The sequence below is a fragment of the Coregonus lavaretus genome (assembly GCF_964263955.1).
Source record: "Coregonus lavaretus genome assembly, chromosome: 4".
In the NCBI taxonomy this organism is placed as follows: domain Eukaryota; kingdom Metazoa; phylum Chordata; class Actinopteri; order Salmoniformes; family Salmonidae; genus Coregonus; species Coregonus lavaretus.
In genome coordinates this window covers 62939732-62954880 of record NC_139991.1, presented here as the reverse complement: position 1 = coordinate 62954880, position 15149 = coordinate 62939732, and the positions used below count along the sequence as shown (strand labels likewise).

At 42.1% G+C, this 15149-nt stretch overlaps 1 protein-coding gene across 1 annotated transcript in view; it reads right to left on the bottom strand.

Annotated features, from left to right (window-relative positions):
• ttc33 (tetratricopeptide repeat domain 33) overlaps window positions 1-14113 on the bottom strand; it is a 49661-nt gene extending 35548 nt beyond the window's left edge. The window contains exons 1-2 of the mRNA XM_084160427.1: window positions 14078-14113; window positions 13307-13525 (exon numbers count right to left, since the gene is read on the bottom strand). Coding sequence (XP_084016553.1) covers window positions 13307-13524 — 218 coding nt within the window. The 5' untranslated portion in view covers window position 13525; window positions 14078-14113. The remainder of the gene's footprint in view (window positions 1-13306; window positions 13526-14077) is intronic.
• Window positions 14114-15149: the final 1036 nt, after the last annotated feature.

Genomic DNA, 15149 nt, shown 5'->3' with positions numbered 1-15149 from the left:
TGTGTGTGTGTGTGTGTCTGGCCAGCATGCTGATGGAGGATTACTCTGCAGCATCTGGGCTTGAGCTGGTCAAAACGACCTGATTAATGAATGTCCGATCTCATGGAACATTGCCTTGACATGGACACACACTAGGGATGCACATTTTGGTCAATTTTGTTGCTGACTAACCGACCCTCATTAACCGGTCAACAAACGGTAAAAAAAATTCCAAACAGTAAAATGACGTGACCAACAGAGAATACTATGCATGCATACAACTAACAGACATTTCTCAATAAGAGCTTAAAGGGTAGGTAGAATTAACGTACCCATATGTAACATATGGATTTGCATTAGAATACGCATCAAAACTCCCAATGCAAAGTTACCTCACTTTTCAATTTTTCCAGTCATTACATAAAACTGATCAGAATTCCGAAGAATGACGAAAAAACATTTGCGGGGTGTGACGTAATATGGAGGACCCGACAAACCAGCCTATTCCCTATAACGTAAACTCCAACAGTAATAACTTCAAATGTATAACCTCATATTAAACCAAATCATTTGCACTCATGACTACTGGTTTCAATACCATTTTCTGCCAACTTACAAGGAAACACTTTATGAATTTAATGTTGCAAATCAGCTTGCAAGGTTTCTAGCCAACTAGCCTGCTAACGTTAGCTCTACTAGCCTGCTAACCTTACGTATGTGCGGCGTGAGTCAGCCAGTTGCTATCAACACCTAGGTTACAGCTACATTAAAGTAAACGAAAAAGTTGTGGAAATACATAACACCATCTAACAGTTATTAAATAATGTTACTGGTATATGCAGTTCTCTTTGCCAGCAAGCCAGCCAGGTAAAGTTAGTTATTTTAGCTAGCTAGCTAGCCTAGCCAGCTAACTAGCCAAGCTAGCCAACCACCATGGTCGACATAGCTAAGTAGTAAGCCAGAGAACAACTAGTCTAGCACAGGCAGGAGCCCACAGAACACAACAACAAAAAGCCAGCTGATATAAAGTAGAGAGAGGAGACTTACCTATTGATGGCTGAGTTAGCTACCAAAATCAAAGAAGAGGCAAGGAGAGACCTTCAGAGGGAGAGGCCATTTCACTAGCCGCAGAGAGTCAGCTAATCCAATAGCGATATAGTGAGGTAAAATGTTGTATTTCTTATGGATCCCATTAGCTGCAGCCAATGCAGCAGCTACTCTTCCTGGGGTCCAGCAAAATTAAGGCAGTTATATACAATTAAAAACATTACATTACATTTCACAACAGATTTCACAACACATTAAGTGTGTGCCCTCAGGCCACTACTCTACAACACAAAATCCATGTGTACGTGTGTGTATAGTGCGTATGTTATTGTGTGTGTGTATGCGTGTGTCTGTGTGTGTGTCTCTTCACAGTCCCCGCTGTTCCATATTCTAATTTTACTGCTTGCTGGAGTTACTTGATGTGGAATACAGTTCCATGTAGTCATGGCTCTATGTAGTACTGTGCTCCTCCCATAGTCTGTTCTGGATTTGGGGACTGTGAAGAGAACTCTGGTGGCATGTCTTGTGGGGTATGCATGGGTGTCTGAGCTTTGTGCTAGTAGTTTAAACAGATAGCTCAGTGCATTCAACAACCTCTCACAAATACAAGTAGTGACGAAGTCAATCTCTCCTCTACTTTGAGCCAGAAGAGATTAACATGCATATTATTAATGTTAGCTCTACGTGTTCATTTTAGGGGCCAGCCGTGCTGCCCTGTTCTGGGCCATTTGTCTTTGTTGCACCTGACCAAACGACTGGACAGTAGTCCAGGTGTGACAAAACTAGGGCCTGTAGGACCTGCCTTGTTGATAGCGTTGTAAAGAAGGCAGAGCAGCGATTTATTATGGACAGACCTCTCCCCATTTTAGCTACTGATGCATCAATATGTTTTGACCATGACAGTTTACAATCCAAGGTTACTCCAAGCAGTTTAGTCTCCTCAACTTGCTCAATTTCCACATTATTTATTACAAGATTTTGTTGAGGTTAAGGGTTTAGTGAATTATTTGTCCCAAATACAATGCTTTTAGTTTTTGAAATATTTAGGACTAACTTATTTATTGCCACCCATTCTGAAACTGACTGCAGCTCTTTGTAAAGTGTTGCAGTGATTTCACTTGCTGTGTTAAATCAAATCAAATCAAATTTTATTGGTCACATGCGCCGAATACAACAGGTGCAGACATTACAGTGAAATGCTTACTTACAGCCCTTAACCAACAGTGCATTTATTTTAAACAAAAAAAAGTAAAAATAAAACAACAACAAAAAAAGTGTTGAGAAAAAAAAGAGCAGAAGTAAAATAAAGTGACAGTAGGGAGGCTATATATACAGGGGGGTACCGTTGCAGAGTTAATGTGCGGGGGCACCGGCTAGTTGAGGTAATATGTACATGTGGGTAGAGTTAAAGTGACTATGCATAAATAATTAACAGAGTAGCAGCAGTGTAAAAAGGATGGGTGCAAATAGTTTGCAGTGCAAATAGTCTGGGTAGCCATGATTAGCTGTTCAGGAGTCTTATGGCTTGGGGGTAGAAGCTGTTGAGAAGTCTTTTGGACCTGTACCACTTGCCGTGCGGTAGCAGAGAGAACAGTCTATGACTAGGGTGGCTGGAGTCTTTGACAATTTTGAGGGCCTTCCTCTGACACCGCCTGGTATAGAGGTCCTGGATGGCAGGAAGCTTTGCCCCAGTGATGTACTGGGCCGTACGCACTACCCTCTGTAGTGCCTTGCGGTCGGAGGCCAAACAGTTGCCATACCAGGCGGTGATGCAACCAGTCAGGATGCTCTCGATGGTGCAGCTGTAGAATTTTTTTGAGGATCTGAGGACCCATGCCAAATCTTTTCAGTCTCCTGAGGGGGAATAGGCTTTGTCGTGCCCTCTTCACGACTGTCTTGGTGTGTTTGGACCATGATAGTTTGTTGGTGATGTGGACACCAAGGAACTTGAAGCTCTCAACCTGTTCCACTACAGCCCCGTCGATGAGAATGGGGGCGTGCTCAGTCCTCTTTTTTTTCCTGTAGTCCACAATCATCCCCTTTGTCTTGGTCACGTTGAGGGAGAGGTTGTTGTCCTGGCACCACACGGCCAGATCTCTGACCTCCTCCCTATAGGCTGTCTCATCGTTGTCGGTGATCAGGCCTACCACTGTTGTGTCGTCGGCAAACTTAATGATGGTGTTGGAGTCGTGCCTGGCCATGCAGTCATGGGTGAACAGAGAGTACAGGAGGGGACTGAGCACGCACCCCTGAGGGGCCCCCGTGTTGAGGATCAGTGTGGCAGATGTGTTGTTACCTACCCTTACCACCTGGGGGCGGCCCGTCAGGAAGTCCAGGATCCAGTTGCAGAGGGAGGTGTTTAGTCCCAGGATCCTTAGCTTAGTGATGAGCTTAGAGGGCACTATGGTGTTGAATGCTGAGCTGTAGTCAATGAATAGCATTCTCACGTAGGTGTTCCTCTTGTCCAGGTGGGAAAGGGCAGTGTGGAGTGCAATAGAGATTGCATCATCTGTGGATCTGTTGGGGCGGTATGCAAATTGGAGTGGGTCTAGGGTTTCTGGGATAATGCTGTTGATGTGAGCCATGACCAACCTTTCAAAGCACTTCATGGCTACAGACGTCAGTGCTACGGGTCGGTAGTCATTTAGGCAGGTTATCTTAGAGTCCTTGGGCACGGGGACTATGGTGGTCTGCTTGAAACATGTTGGTATTACAGACTCAGTCAGGGACATGTTGAAAATGTCAGTGAAGACACTTGCCAGTTGGTCAGCACATGCTCGGAGTACACGTCCTGGTAATCCGTCTGGCCCTGCGGCCTTGTGAATGTTGACCTGCTTAAAAGTCTTACTCACATCGGCTACGGAGAGCGTGATCACATAGTCATCCGGAACAGCTGGTGCTCTCATGCATGCTTCAGTGTTGCTTGCTTCGAAGCGAGCATAGAAGTGGTTTAGCTCGTCTGGTAGGCTTGTGTCACTGGGCAGCTCGCGGCTGTGCTTCCCTTTGTAGTCTGTAATAGTTTTCAAGCCCTGCCACATCCGACGAGCGTCAGAGCCAGTGTAGTACGATTCAATCTTAGTCCTGTATTGACTCTTTGCCTGTTTGATGGTTCATCGGAGGTCATAGCGGGATTTCTTATAAGCGTCCGGGTTAGAGTCCCGTTCCTTGAAAGCGGCAGCTCTACCCTTTAGCTCAGTGCGGATGTTTCCTGTAATCCATGGCTTCTGGTTGGGGTATGTACGTACGGTCACTGTGGGGACGACATCATCGATGCACTTATTGATGAAGCCAGTGACTGATGTGGTGTACTCCTCAATGCTGTCTGAAGAATCCCGGAACATGTTCCAGTCTGTGCTAGCAAAACAGTCCTGTAGCTTAGCATCTGCGTCATCTGACCACTTTTTTTATTAACCGAGTCACTGGTGCTTCCTGCTTTAGTTTTTGCTTATAAGCAGGAATCAGGAGGATAGAGTTATGGTCAGATTTGCCAAATGGAGGGCGAGGGAGATCTTTGTATGCGTCTCTGTGTGTGGAGTAAAGGTGGTCTAGAGTTTGTTTTCCTCTGGTTGCACATTTAACATGCTGGTAGAAATTAGGTAGAACGGATTTAAGTTTCCCTGCATTAAAGTCCCCGGCCACTAGGAGCGCTGCATCTGGATGAGCGTTTTCCTGTTGATTAATGGCCTTGTACAACTCATTCAGTGCAATCTTAATGCCAGCATTGGTTTGTGGTGGTAAATAGACAGCTATGAAAAATATTGATGAAAACTCTCTTGGTAAATAGTGTGGTCTACAGCTTATCATAAGATACTCTACCTCAGGCGAGCAAAACCTCGAGACTTCCTTAGTATTTGATTTTGTGCACCAGCTGTTGTTTACAAATATACACAGACCGCCACCCCTTGTCTTACCGGAGTCAGCCGTTCTGTCCTGCCGATGTAGCGTATAGCCTGCTAGCTGAATGTTATCATTGTCGTCGTTCAGCCACGACTCGGTGAAACATAAGATATTACAGTTTTTAATGTCCCGTTGGTAGGATAACCGTAATCTTAAGTAATCCACTTTATTTTCAAATGATTGAACGTTGGCTAATAGGATTGATGGAAGAGGCAGTTTACTCGCTCGCCGTCGGATCCTTACAAGGCACCCCGATCTACGTCCACGATATCTCCGTCTCTTCCTCACGCGAATGACGGGGATTTGGGCCTTGTCGGGTGTCTGTATGATATCCTTCGCGGCCGCCTCGTTGAAGAAAAAATCTTCGTCCAATACGAGGTGAGTAATCGCTGTCCTGATATCCAGAAGCTCTTTTTGGTTATAAGAGACGATGGCAGAAACATTATGTACAAAATAAATTACAAATAACGCGGAAAAACACACATAATAGTACAATTGGTTAGAGGGCTGTAAAACGGCAGCCATCTTCTCCGGCGCTGTTATCTGGTGTGTATAGTGTTGAACCATCAGCATACAGACACAGGCTTTACTCAGAGCCAGTGTCAGGTCATTAGTAAAGATTGAAAAAAGTAAGGGGCCTAGACAGCTGCCCTGGGGAATGCCTGACTCTAACTGGATTATTTTAGAGAGGCTTCCATTAAAGAACACCCTCTGTGTTCTGTTAGACAGGTAATTCTCGATCCACAATATAGCAGAGGATGTAAAGCCATAACACATATGTTTTTCCAGCACCAGTTTGTGATCGATAATGTAAAAAGCTGCACTGAAGTCTAACAAAACAGCTCCCACAGTCTTTTTATTATCAATTTCTCTCAACCAATCATCAGTCATTTGTGTAAGCGCCGTACACTTTGAATGCCCTTCCCTATAAGCGTGCTGAAAATCTGTTGTTCATTTGTTTACTGTGAAATGGCATTGTATCTGGTCAAACACAATTTTTTCCAAAAGTTTACTAAGGGTTGTGTTAAGAGTAGTAGGCTAAGGCCCAGTTCTCTGTGACATTTCGGAGGGACATTTGCATACACCCACACACACACACTTATTAAGAAGTTTCACTTTCACACACACACACACACGGAGCACAAAGAAGAATGAACATTGAGAGAAAATTGACATTGACTAAGGAAATGAAGAAGAAGAAGAAGAAGTAAAATAAATGAATTGGGACTGGAATTTACCAAAATAATGATTAAAGGTTATGTTAAATGTTAAAGTTTGAAAGTATGGGGAAATGTACAGTGGAAGATATTATTAAAGGGGGATTAGAGTAATGCAGTAAAATGGTTAACAATGTTATAAAGTTGTTTGCATTAAAGTCGAACGCTGCTGGCACCCGCCCACCCGACTAGAATCACTAGATCTCGACGGGTCTGACCTAGAGTATGTGGACAACTACAAATACCTAGGTGTCTGGTTAGACTGTAAACTCTCCTTTCAGACTCACATTAAGAATCTCCAATCCAAAGTTAAATCTAGAATCGGCTTCCTATTTCGCAACAAAGCCTCCTTCACTCATGCTGCCAAACATGCCCTCGTAAAACTGACTATCCTACCGATCCTTGACTTCGGCGATGTCATTTACAAAATAGCCTCCAACACTCTACTCAGCAAATTGGATGTAGTCTATCACAGTGCCATCCGTTTTGTCTCCAAAGCCCCATACACTACCCACCATTGTGACCTGTACGCTCTTGTTGGCTGGTCCTCACTACATGTTCGTCGTCAAACCCACTGGCTCCAGGCCATCTATAAATCACTGCTAGGCAAATCCCCGCCTTATCTTAGCTCATTGGTCACCATAGCAGCACCCACCCGTAGTCTGCGCTCCAGCAGGTATATCTCACTGGTCATCCCCAAAGCTAACACCTCCTTTGGCCACCATTCCTTCCAGTTCTCTGCTGCCAATGACTGGAACGAATTGCAAAAATCTCTGAAGCTGGAGACTCTTATCTCCCTCACTAACTTTAAGCATAAGTTGTCAGAGCACCTTACCGATCACTGCACCTGTTCACAGCCCATCTGAAATTACCCCACCCAACTACCTCATCCCTATATTGTTATTTATTTTGCACCCCAGTATCTCTATTTGCACATAATCTCTTGCACATCTAGCATTCCAGTGTTAATAATAATTGTAATTATTTTGCACTATAGCCTATTTATTGCCTTACCTCCATAACTTGCTACATTTGCACACACTGTATATATATTTTCTGTTGTATTTTTTTGACTTTGTTTTTTTACCCCATATGTAACTGTGTGTTGTTTTTATCGCACTGCTTTGCTTTATCTTGGCCAGGTCGCAGTTGTAAATTAGAACTTGTTCTCAACTGGCTTACCTGGTTAAATAAAGGTGAAATACAAAATAAAAAATAAAAAATAAAAAAGTATGATGCATATAGACTAGGTTTGTCAAGCCTATGGGGACAAGGCTGTAGGGCCTGTAGGATGTTGATAATGAAAGGTTATAATGCTGAAATGTTGTAATGATGGGATGTTTAACTTGTTGGATATCTAAGAGGTAATGGGAGTAATAAATTAGGTTAGAGTGGGATTGCAATGGAGCTAAGTGGGGAATGGTAATGTTTAAAAATTAATGTTTTAAAAGTTAAGGTTAATAAAGTACATTGAGAATGCTAGCCTGCATTGGAAATTCCCTGGTCAGAGCGGCCAGGAGGAGACATCCTGTCAAGGTGGGCATCCTGTGTAAGCGAATGTCCTGCCTAGGCGAGGAAAGGTGCGATGTCGGCATTAGGTGTTAACCACTGAATGCGTCAACGGAGCAGGTGTTAGTCACGATGAGTTAGCAGAAAGAAGAATGGAGAGAGAACTCTCCTTGAGCTTGCTAGAAGAACCTGTTGACTGCTGGAAGAAGATTTTTGCTGTAGCTTTTTAGCTTAAAATATTTTTTGATTTTTATTATACTTTTTATCAGTTAAAGTAAAATTCTAGGAGGAATCCTTACGGTTACCTCATTGATAGAGGTTTGGTAAATTAGTTGTTGGTTTTAGACGCCATCTGAGGGACTGATCATCCTGAGGGGGGAGCCAAAAAACTGTTAATAGAGTTGTAGAAGGTAAGAAACTGTTTTTCTTGTTATTAAATATTGTGCTTCTCATAAAATTGTAATAGACAAAAAACATTTTATTGGGACACCCCAACAGTGGTTTAGTTAAGGGCACTGAAGGGGGTCTATCAATTTAATTTACTGTCAATTTTTACTGATCATTTGATTTGTGATATTGATTTGTGATTGATTTATTGCTTGATTTGGGATTTTTAATGCCTGTTTCTGGAATTTTCAATAAACTCGCTTTATTGTTCTGAAACCCTGTGTCTTTAAAGAGTCAAGTGCATGTCGTTTCACTCTAGGTTTCCGGAGTAGACTCGATTGATTGAGGACCCGAGTAGCTGGTATAAAAGGAACCTAACCTGAGACCCAACTATAGTGACTGAGTGCATTGGTAGGAGTCGTAGTTAAGGGTGTCTCTGGGCTAAAGCCAACACAGAGGAGGGCGACCCGCTCATGGTGTGCCGAGGTTGAAACTCTGGCCCGGACGATCCTGAGAAGGCGCGGGTTTATAAGGTTCAGGGTGAGGGAGCATAGGCACTCGACTTTGGGGATAGCCCACTTTACTGTAAGGCCCTTACTGTTGAGCTTGAGGAACAGTCCCTAGCTGTAGACTAGCTCAGTGGTAAAGCAGAGCAGCATCTATCAGATCTGTAGGGATTCATGAGGACTGATAACTGACCTGCTATTGGGTAGGCAGGGGCGAATTGAATTGTTAATCCTGCAGAAGTGGTATTTTAGCTTTGACAGTTGGTAACAGGCTGATTGGTCGGCTGTTTGAGCCAGTAAAGGGTGCTTTGCTATTCTTGGGTAGCAAAATTACTTTTGCTTCCCTCCAGGCCTGAGGGCACTAGTTAGTGAATTTTTATAGGTCGTTGCGGTTGAATGATTAACAACGAATCACGATTTTCGATTTCGGTTTTTATTATTATTTTAAACATTAAATGCACTATGCATTATGTGGGTTGGATGCTGTAACAACACAGAATAAAACTATTAATAAAAGTCCCATGATGGTAGTGACTGCCCATTACTGCTTATCACTATTATTTATTCACATTACTTTAATAAAATATTTCAGTTGTCTATATTACATTTGTTATTATTACTTTATTATTTCATTCCAAGTCATTATCTCTACAGAGCTGCTGCCTATGCTGTCTGACAAAATCATTATTTCAGTCCTTCTTCAAAGTAAATAAGGCATACTTTTATGACTGCTGAATATCAATGGTCTATCAATCACTTAGATCATGTATTTTCTGGTAAAAATACCTTGAAGCAACTGCTCTCTATGTAACCCTGTTGATAGCTCATTCTTCTGGTCTCTTACGTAGCAGGCGTAAAAGAAACACAGACCGGACTAGTAGGCGCGCAATGGATTATGATCATTGTGGTTAACTATCACGTTTTCTGCACTAAACTATGTAGAACATTGGCCTGCTGGAAACTACAACTCCCTACTACATTGCACAGTTCTGGATCTGATTTATATCTAGAGAAACTGCAGTACAATGTGCTCATTGAGCCCACAGAAGAAGAAGAAGAAAAAAAAATGGAATTCAAATAACTGAACAAAATGGAATTCAAATAATTGAACCGATGTCGGTCAATTAGTTGTTTAAAAAACGATTAAATCGCTCAGCACTAGAGGGCACACACTTTCCTGTAGGCTTAGATTGAAGAGATGGCAAATAGGAGTGGCAATATCTTCAGCTATAATCCTCAGTAATTTTCCATCCAAGTTGTCAGACCCAGGTGGCTTGTCATTGTTGATAGACAACCATTTTGTTCACCTCTTCCACACTCACTTTACAGAATAAAAAATTACAATGGTTCAGAATTTGTTGTTGGCATGCCATGCCTAAATTTGCTAATCTTGCCAATGAAGAAAATCATTAAAGTAGTTGGCAACTTTAGCCAGCTGGAACTAGCTAGGTAGCACAGGTTCTCCATATGAAGATGAGAAATAGTGCATTGTGGGTAGTTCCAAAGATATCTGGAAATAAGTTAATAAATATGTAAAATACGCTCAAACATAACTAAGATCGTGACTACAACTAAGTTACTGAGTCTTTGACCATACCATGTTGTTACTTTGGTGAGTAAAAACTTGTGCTTCCTACCCTTTAATGGAAGCATGCAACAATAGCAAGCCTATCGTCTTACAGTCAAAGTGCTATAACCTATTATTGAACATACAACTCCTGTAATGAAGCAGCTAATTAAACATAATTTTCAAACATTTGCCAAAAATCCATTTGCGGGAAAACACAGTTCTAAAGAGCCCACCTACTGCGAGCTTCTGGTCAACGAAAGAAAGTTGATATGAAAATCAACAGGAGAGAAATGCTGATCTTTATAAAATAATTGCCTCAACGTTTCTATGGTTGGATTTTTGCTAGGCTACTTTGAAGCAACGTAAGATATGCCTCATTATTTGAAGTAAAGTAAAACGTTTAGGTTTCAAACAATTATACTGCCTCAAGCTCACATTGCAAAGTAGTGAGTGATGAGCTGAAGCCTGCCTACCATTGTCTATAGCCTATGCACTCTAATGGCAAATTACGAGTTGAGAAATAAAAATAGTATATCTTTATAATCGTGGCAATCAAAACAGTTTTAACACATGATTGCATTTACAATTGTTATTTATTGCGCAATGACTTATAAAATCACATTTTGAGGAGCTGCTCACTGTCTGACAGGTGATAGCCTAGTTTGAGGAGCGGAAAAGCCTATGTACAGTGGGGGAAAAAAGTATTTAGTCAGCCACCAATTGTGCAAGTTCTCCCATTTAAAAAGTAGAGAGCGGCCTGTAATTTTCATCATAGGTACACGTCAACTATGACAGACAAATTGAAGAAAGAAATCCAGAAAATCACATTGTAGGATTTTTAATGAATTTATTTGCAAATTATGGTGGAAAATAAGTATTTGGTCACCTACAAACAAGCAAGATTTCTGGCTCTCACAGACCTGTAACTTCTTCTTTAAGAGGCTCCTCTGTCCGCCACTCGTTACCTGTATTAATGGCACCTGTTTGAACTTGTTATCAGTATAAAAGACACCTGTCCACAACCTCAAACAGTCACACTCCAAACTCCACTATGGCCAAGATCAAAGGACACCAGAAACAAAATTGTAGACCTGCACCAGGCTGGGAAGACTGAATCTGCAATAGGTAAGCAGCTTGGTTTGAAGAAATCAACTGTGGGAGCAATTATTAGGAAATGGAAGACATACAAGACCACTGATAATCTCCCTCGATCTGGGGCTCCACGCAAGATCTCACCCTGTGGGGTCAAAATGATCACAAAATCCCAGAACCACACGGGGGGACCTAGTGAATGACCTGCAGAGAGCTGGGACCAAAGTAACAAAGCCTACCATCAGTAACACACTACGCCGCCAGGGACTCAAATCCTGCAGTGCTAGACGTGTCCCCCTGCTTAAGCCAGTACATGTCCAGGCCCGTCTGAAGTTTGCTAGAGTGCATTTGGATGATCCAGAAGAGGATTGGGAGAATGTCATATGGTCAGATGAAACCAAAATAGAACTTTTTGGTAAAAACTCAACTCGTCGTGTTTGGAGGACAAAGAATGCTGAGTTGCATCCAAAGAACGCCATACCTACTGTGAAGCATGGGGGTGGAAACATCATGCTTTGGGGCTGTTTTTCTGCAAAGGGACCAGGACGACTGATCCGTGTAAAGGAAAGAATGAATGGGGCCATGTATCGTGAGATTTTGAGTGAAAACCTCCTTCCATCAGCAAGGGCATTGAAGATGAAACGTGGCTGGGTCTTTCAGCATGACAATGATCCCAAACACACCGCCCGGGCAACGAAGGAGTGGCTTCGTAAGAAGCATTTCAAGGTTCTGGAGTGGCCTAGTCAGTCTCCAGATCTCAACCCCATAGAAAATCTTTGGAGGGAGTTGAAAGTCCGTGTTGCCCAGCGACAGCCCCAAAACATCACTGCTCTAGAGGAGATCTGCATGGAGGAATGGGCCAAAATACCAGCAACAGTGTGTGAAGACTTACAGAAAACGTTTGACCTGTGTCATTGCCAACACAGGGTATATAACAAAGTATTGAAAAATCCTACAATGTGATTTTCTGGATTTTTTTTCCTCATTTTGTCTGTCATAGTTGACGTGTACCTATGATGAAAATTACAGGCCTCTCTCATCTTTTTATGTGGGAGAACTTGCACAATTGGTGGCTGACTAAATACTTTTTTTCCCCACAGCATGCTGTGCGTGTGATAAATATACTGAACAAAAATATAACCGCAACATGTAGTGTTAGTCCCATGTTTCATGAGCTGAAATAAAAGATCCCCGAAATTTCCCATACGCACAAAAAGCTTATTTCTCTCAAATGTTGTGCACAAATTTGTTTACATCCCTGTTAGTGAGCATTTCTCATTTGCCAAGATAATCCTTCTACCTGACAGGTGTGGCATATCAAGAAGCTGATTAAACAGCATGATCATTACACAGGTAATGATGAGATCCTGAGGCCCATTGGTGTGCCATTCATCCGCCGCCATCACCTCATGTTTCAGCATGATAATGCACGGCCCCATGTCGCAAGGATCTGTACACAATTCCTGGAAGCTGAAAATGACACACTCTCTCTTGCTTCTCCTTCATTTTGGAATAAATTAATTTGTTCAAAATTATTCAACTATTATCTTTCTCTCTCTTTGAGTCAACTACTCACCACATTTTATATACTGCAGCGGTAGCTAGCTGTAGTTTATGCTTTCAGTACTATATTAATTATCTGATCCTTTGAGTGGGTGGACAACATGTCAGTTCATGCTGCAAGAGCTCTGATAGGTTGGAGGACGTCCTCCAGTAGTGGTCATAATTACTGTGTAAGTCTATGGAAGGGGGTGAGAACCATGAACCTCCTAGGTTTTGTATTGAAGTCAATGTACCCAGAGGAGGACAGAAGCTAGCTGTCCTCTGGCTACACCATGGTGCTACCCTACAGAGTGCTGTTGAGGCTACTGTTGACCTTTTTTTGCAAAATAGTGTGTTTTAGTCAATTATTTGGTGACATATGACTATTAGTTTCGTTGTATCTAAAAGGATAACTATATATTTTTCTTTTTTTATTTATTTATCACTGAGGATTATGGTCCTCCCCTTCTTCCTCTTAGGAGCCTCCACTGGTTTGTACTCCTTCCAAAAATGAAACAAGACCATCAGGACCATGGACAAGGCCGGCCCGTCACCCTCACCTGCCCTCTTGTGCCAGCACCGTCCCCTCCTCCTTCAGCCTGTTGCTCTTTACAGCGCAGTCCTCTAGGAGGACTTCACGTCGCCGCTTGATAGCATGTAGCCAGTCCACCTCGTCCACTCCATCCTCCTCTGGCTTCTCCGCCGCGGCTTCAAACTGCTGCACCGCTGCCTTGCACACCCGCTCGCCCACTTTCCTCTTCCAGCCGAACGAAGCCATCCTGTACAGAAACGAGAGTAAATGAGCTGAAACCTCTACATGCAAATAGCTCGCTACTACTGCTAACAGACACTTGAGACTTGTAACCTGTTTACGTTGAATTAGGTAGCTAGCAAGCGTGTAAATTGAAAGGGGAAGGGCTATACGTCCAGGGTAGGGGAGGGAATGGCCGGCAGGGGATGTAGCTCAGTTGGTAGAGCATGGCGTTTGCAACGCCAGGATTGTGGGTTCGATAAAAAATAATGTATGTGCTAACTGTAAGTCGCTCTGGATAAGAGCGTCTGCTAAATGAACCAAAATGTAAATGTAAATGTATACGGATACTCTTACGTGCAAACCAACTAGCCAAACCATTAACCCTGACCCAGCTAATTTTAACAAATTCTGAAAATAACGTTAAATATCAGTTTGCACGTCAGGAGTGTCTTAGCTAGCATGCTAATGTTAGCTAGCTAGAAGCTGGCTAGCAGATAGGTACAAGCGCTAACGTTTGATAACTGTAACTAATTATTTATCAAATGCATTTGATTTAACATCATTTAAACGCAGTTACCTGTGCTGCTGTAGCGATTGCTGAGCTTTCAACTTTCTGTTTAACCCGGAAGCTCTTGTGATTGTAAACACAGAAATGTAAAGGGACAGTACAAATCTTTAGAAGTCATTTGAAGGGTGCATGAAAGGAACAGCACAGCTATTTTGAAAAGTCTGGTCTAGATATGTGTGGGGCAGTCTTCCTCTTTTGTCAGTTTTAAGTAGATGGCTCTGCTTTTCCAAACATACATCTGTAGTTGTTTTATATAGCTACATGCTTTACATGCTTCCAGGTCTTTTGCTACTCTTTAAATCTGGGAAGGATGTATATTTGCAGCCATGCATCATAGTATTGCTATACAACTTTTTATTCTACAAATTGTCCAATGCCTCCAACAGAAACAAGGGCAGACATGAAAACGTGTGCAATTTAGCTGTTTATTAGGCAGTTGTGTGTACAAATGATTTAAACACTCACTGTCCATTTGATACATTTACATTGGTCATTATAGTAGTAGGGTCCCTTTACAAACCAAATAAAATTAAAACAAGGTTTCTTTACTAAAGCAGTTAAGACAGATACTATTACATATTTATCCTGCAAAGTCAGCTCTTAACGCTCCCACTCAAAAGGAGAAAAACTACTCACTACTCACCAAATGTGCAACTTACTACATCACAAGCCGTTAGAAGAACATGGTCGAAAGAGAAAGACACAGGGTCATTGCACTTCCTCAGTAAACCGTTAGAAGAACATGGTCTCACACTAACTTATTTCAAACAACCCCACAATTCACCTTACTATTTGGAATAGAACTTGCAACTGTCCTTGAAAACTAAAAAAAAGAAAGTTTGTTTGGAGTCCTACAAATATTTAAATAATAATTTGGTCTACAAATTAGACCTTGCAGTAACATAATCCATAGGCATCATTTCTTCAGACCAAAACCAGCCCCACACAATATTGAGGCTAGAAGTAGATAGATAAATGTTTTTATATTCACTGATATAAAACTGATCAACAGTACTGATAATGATAAGGCAGCCAACAGAATGACGCAATCGAAGAGACATTGAATGAGATTCAAACTCTC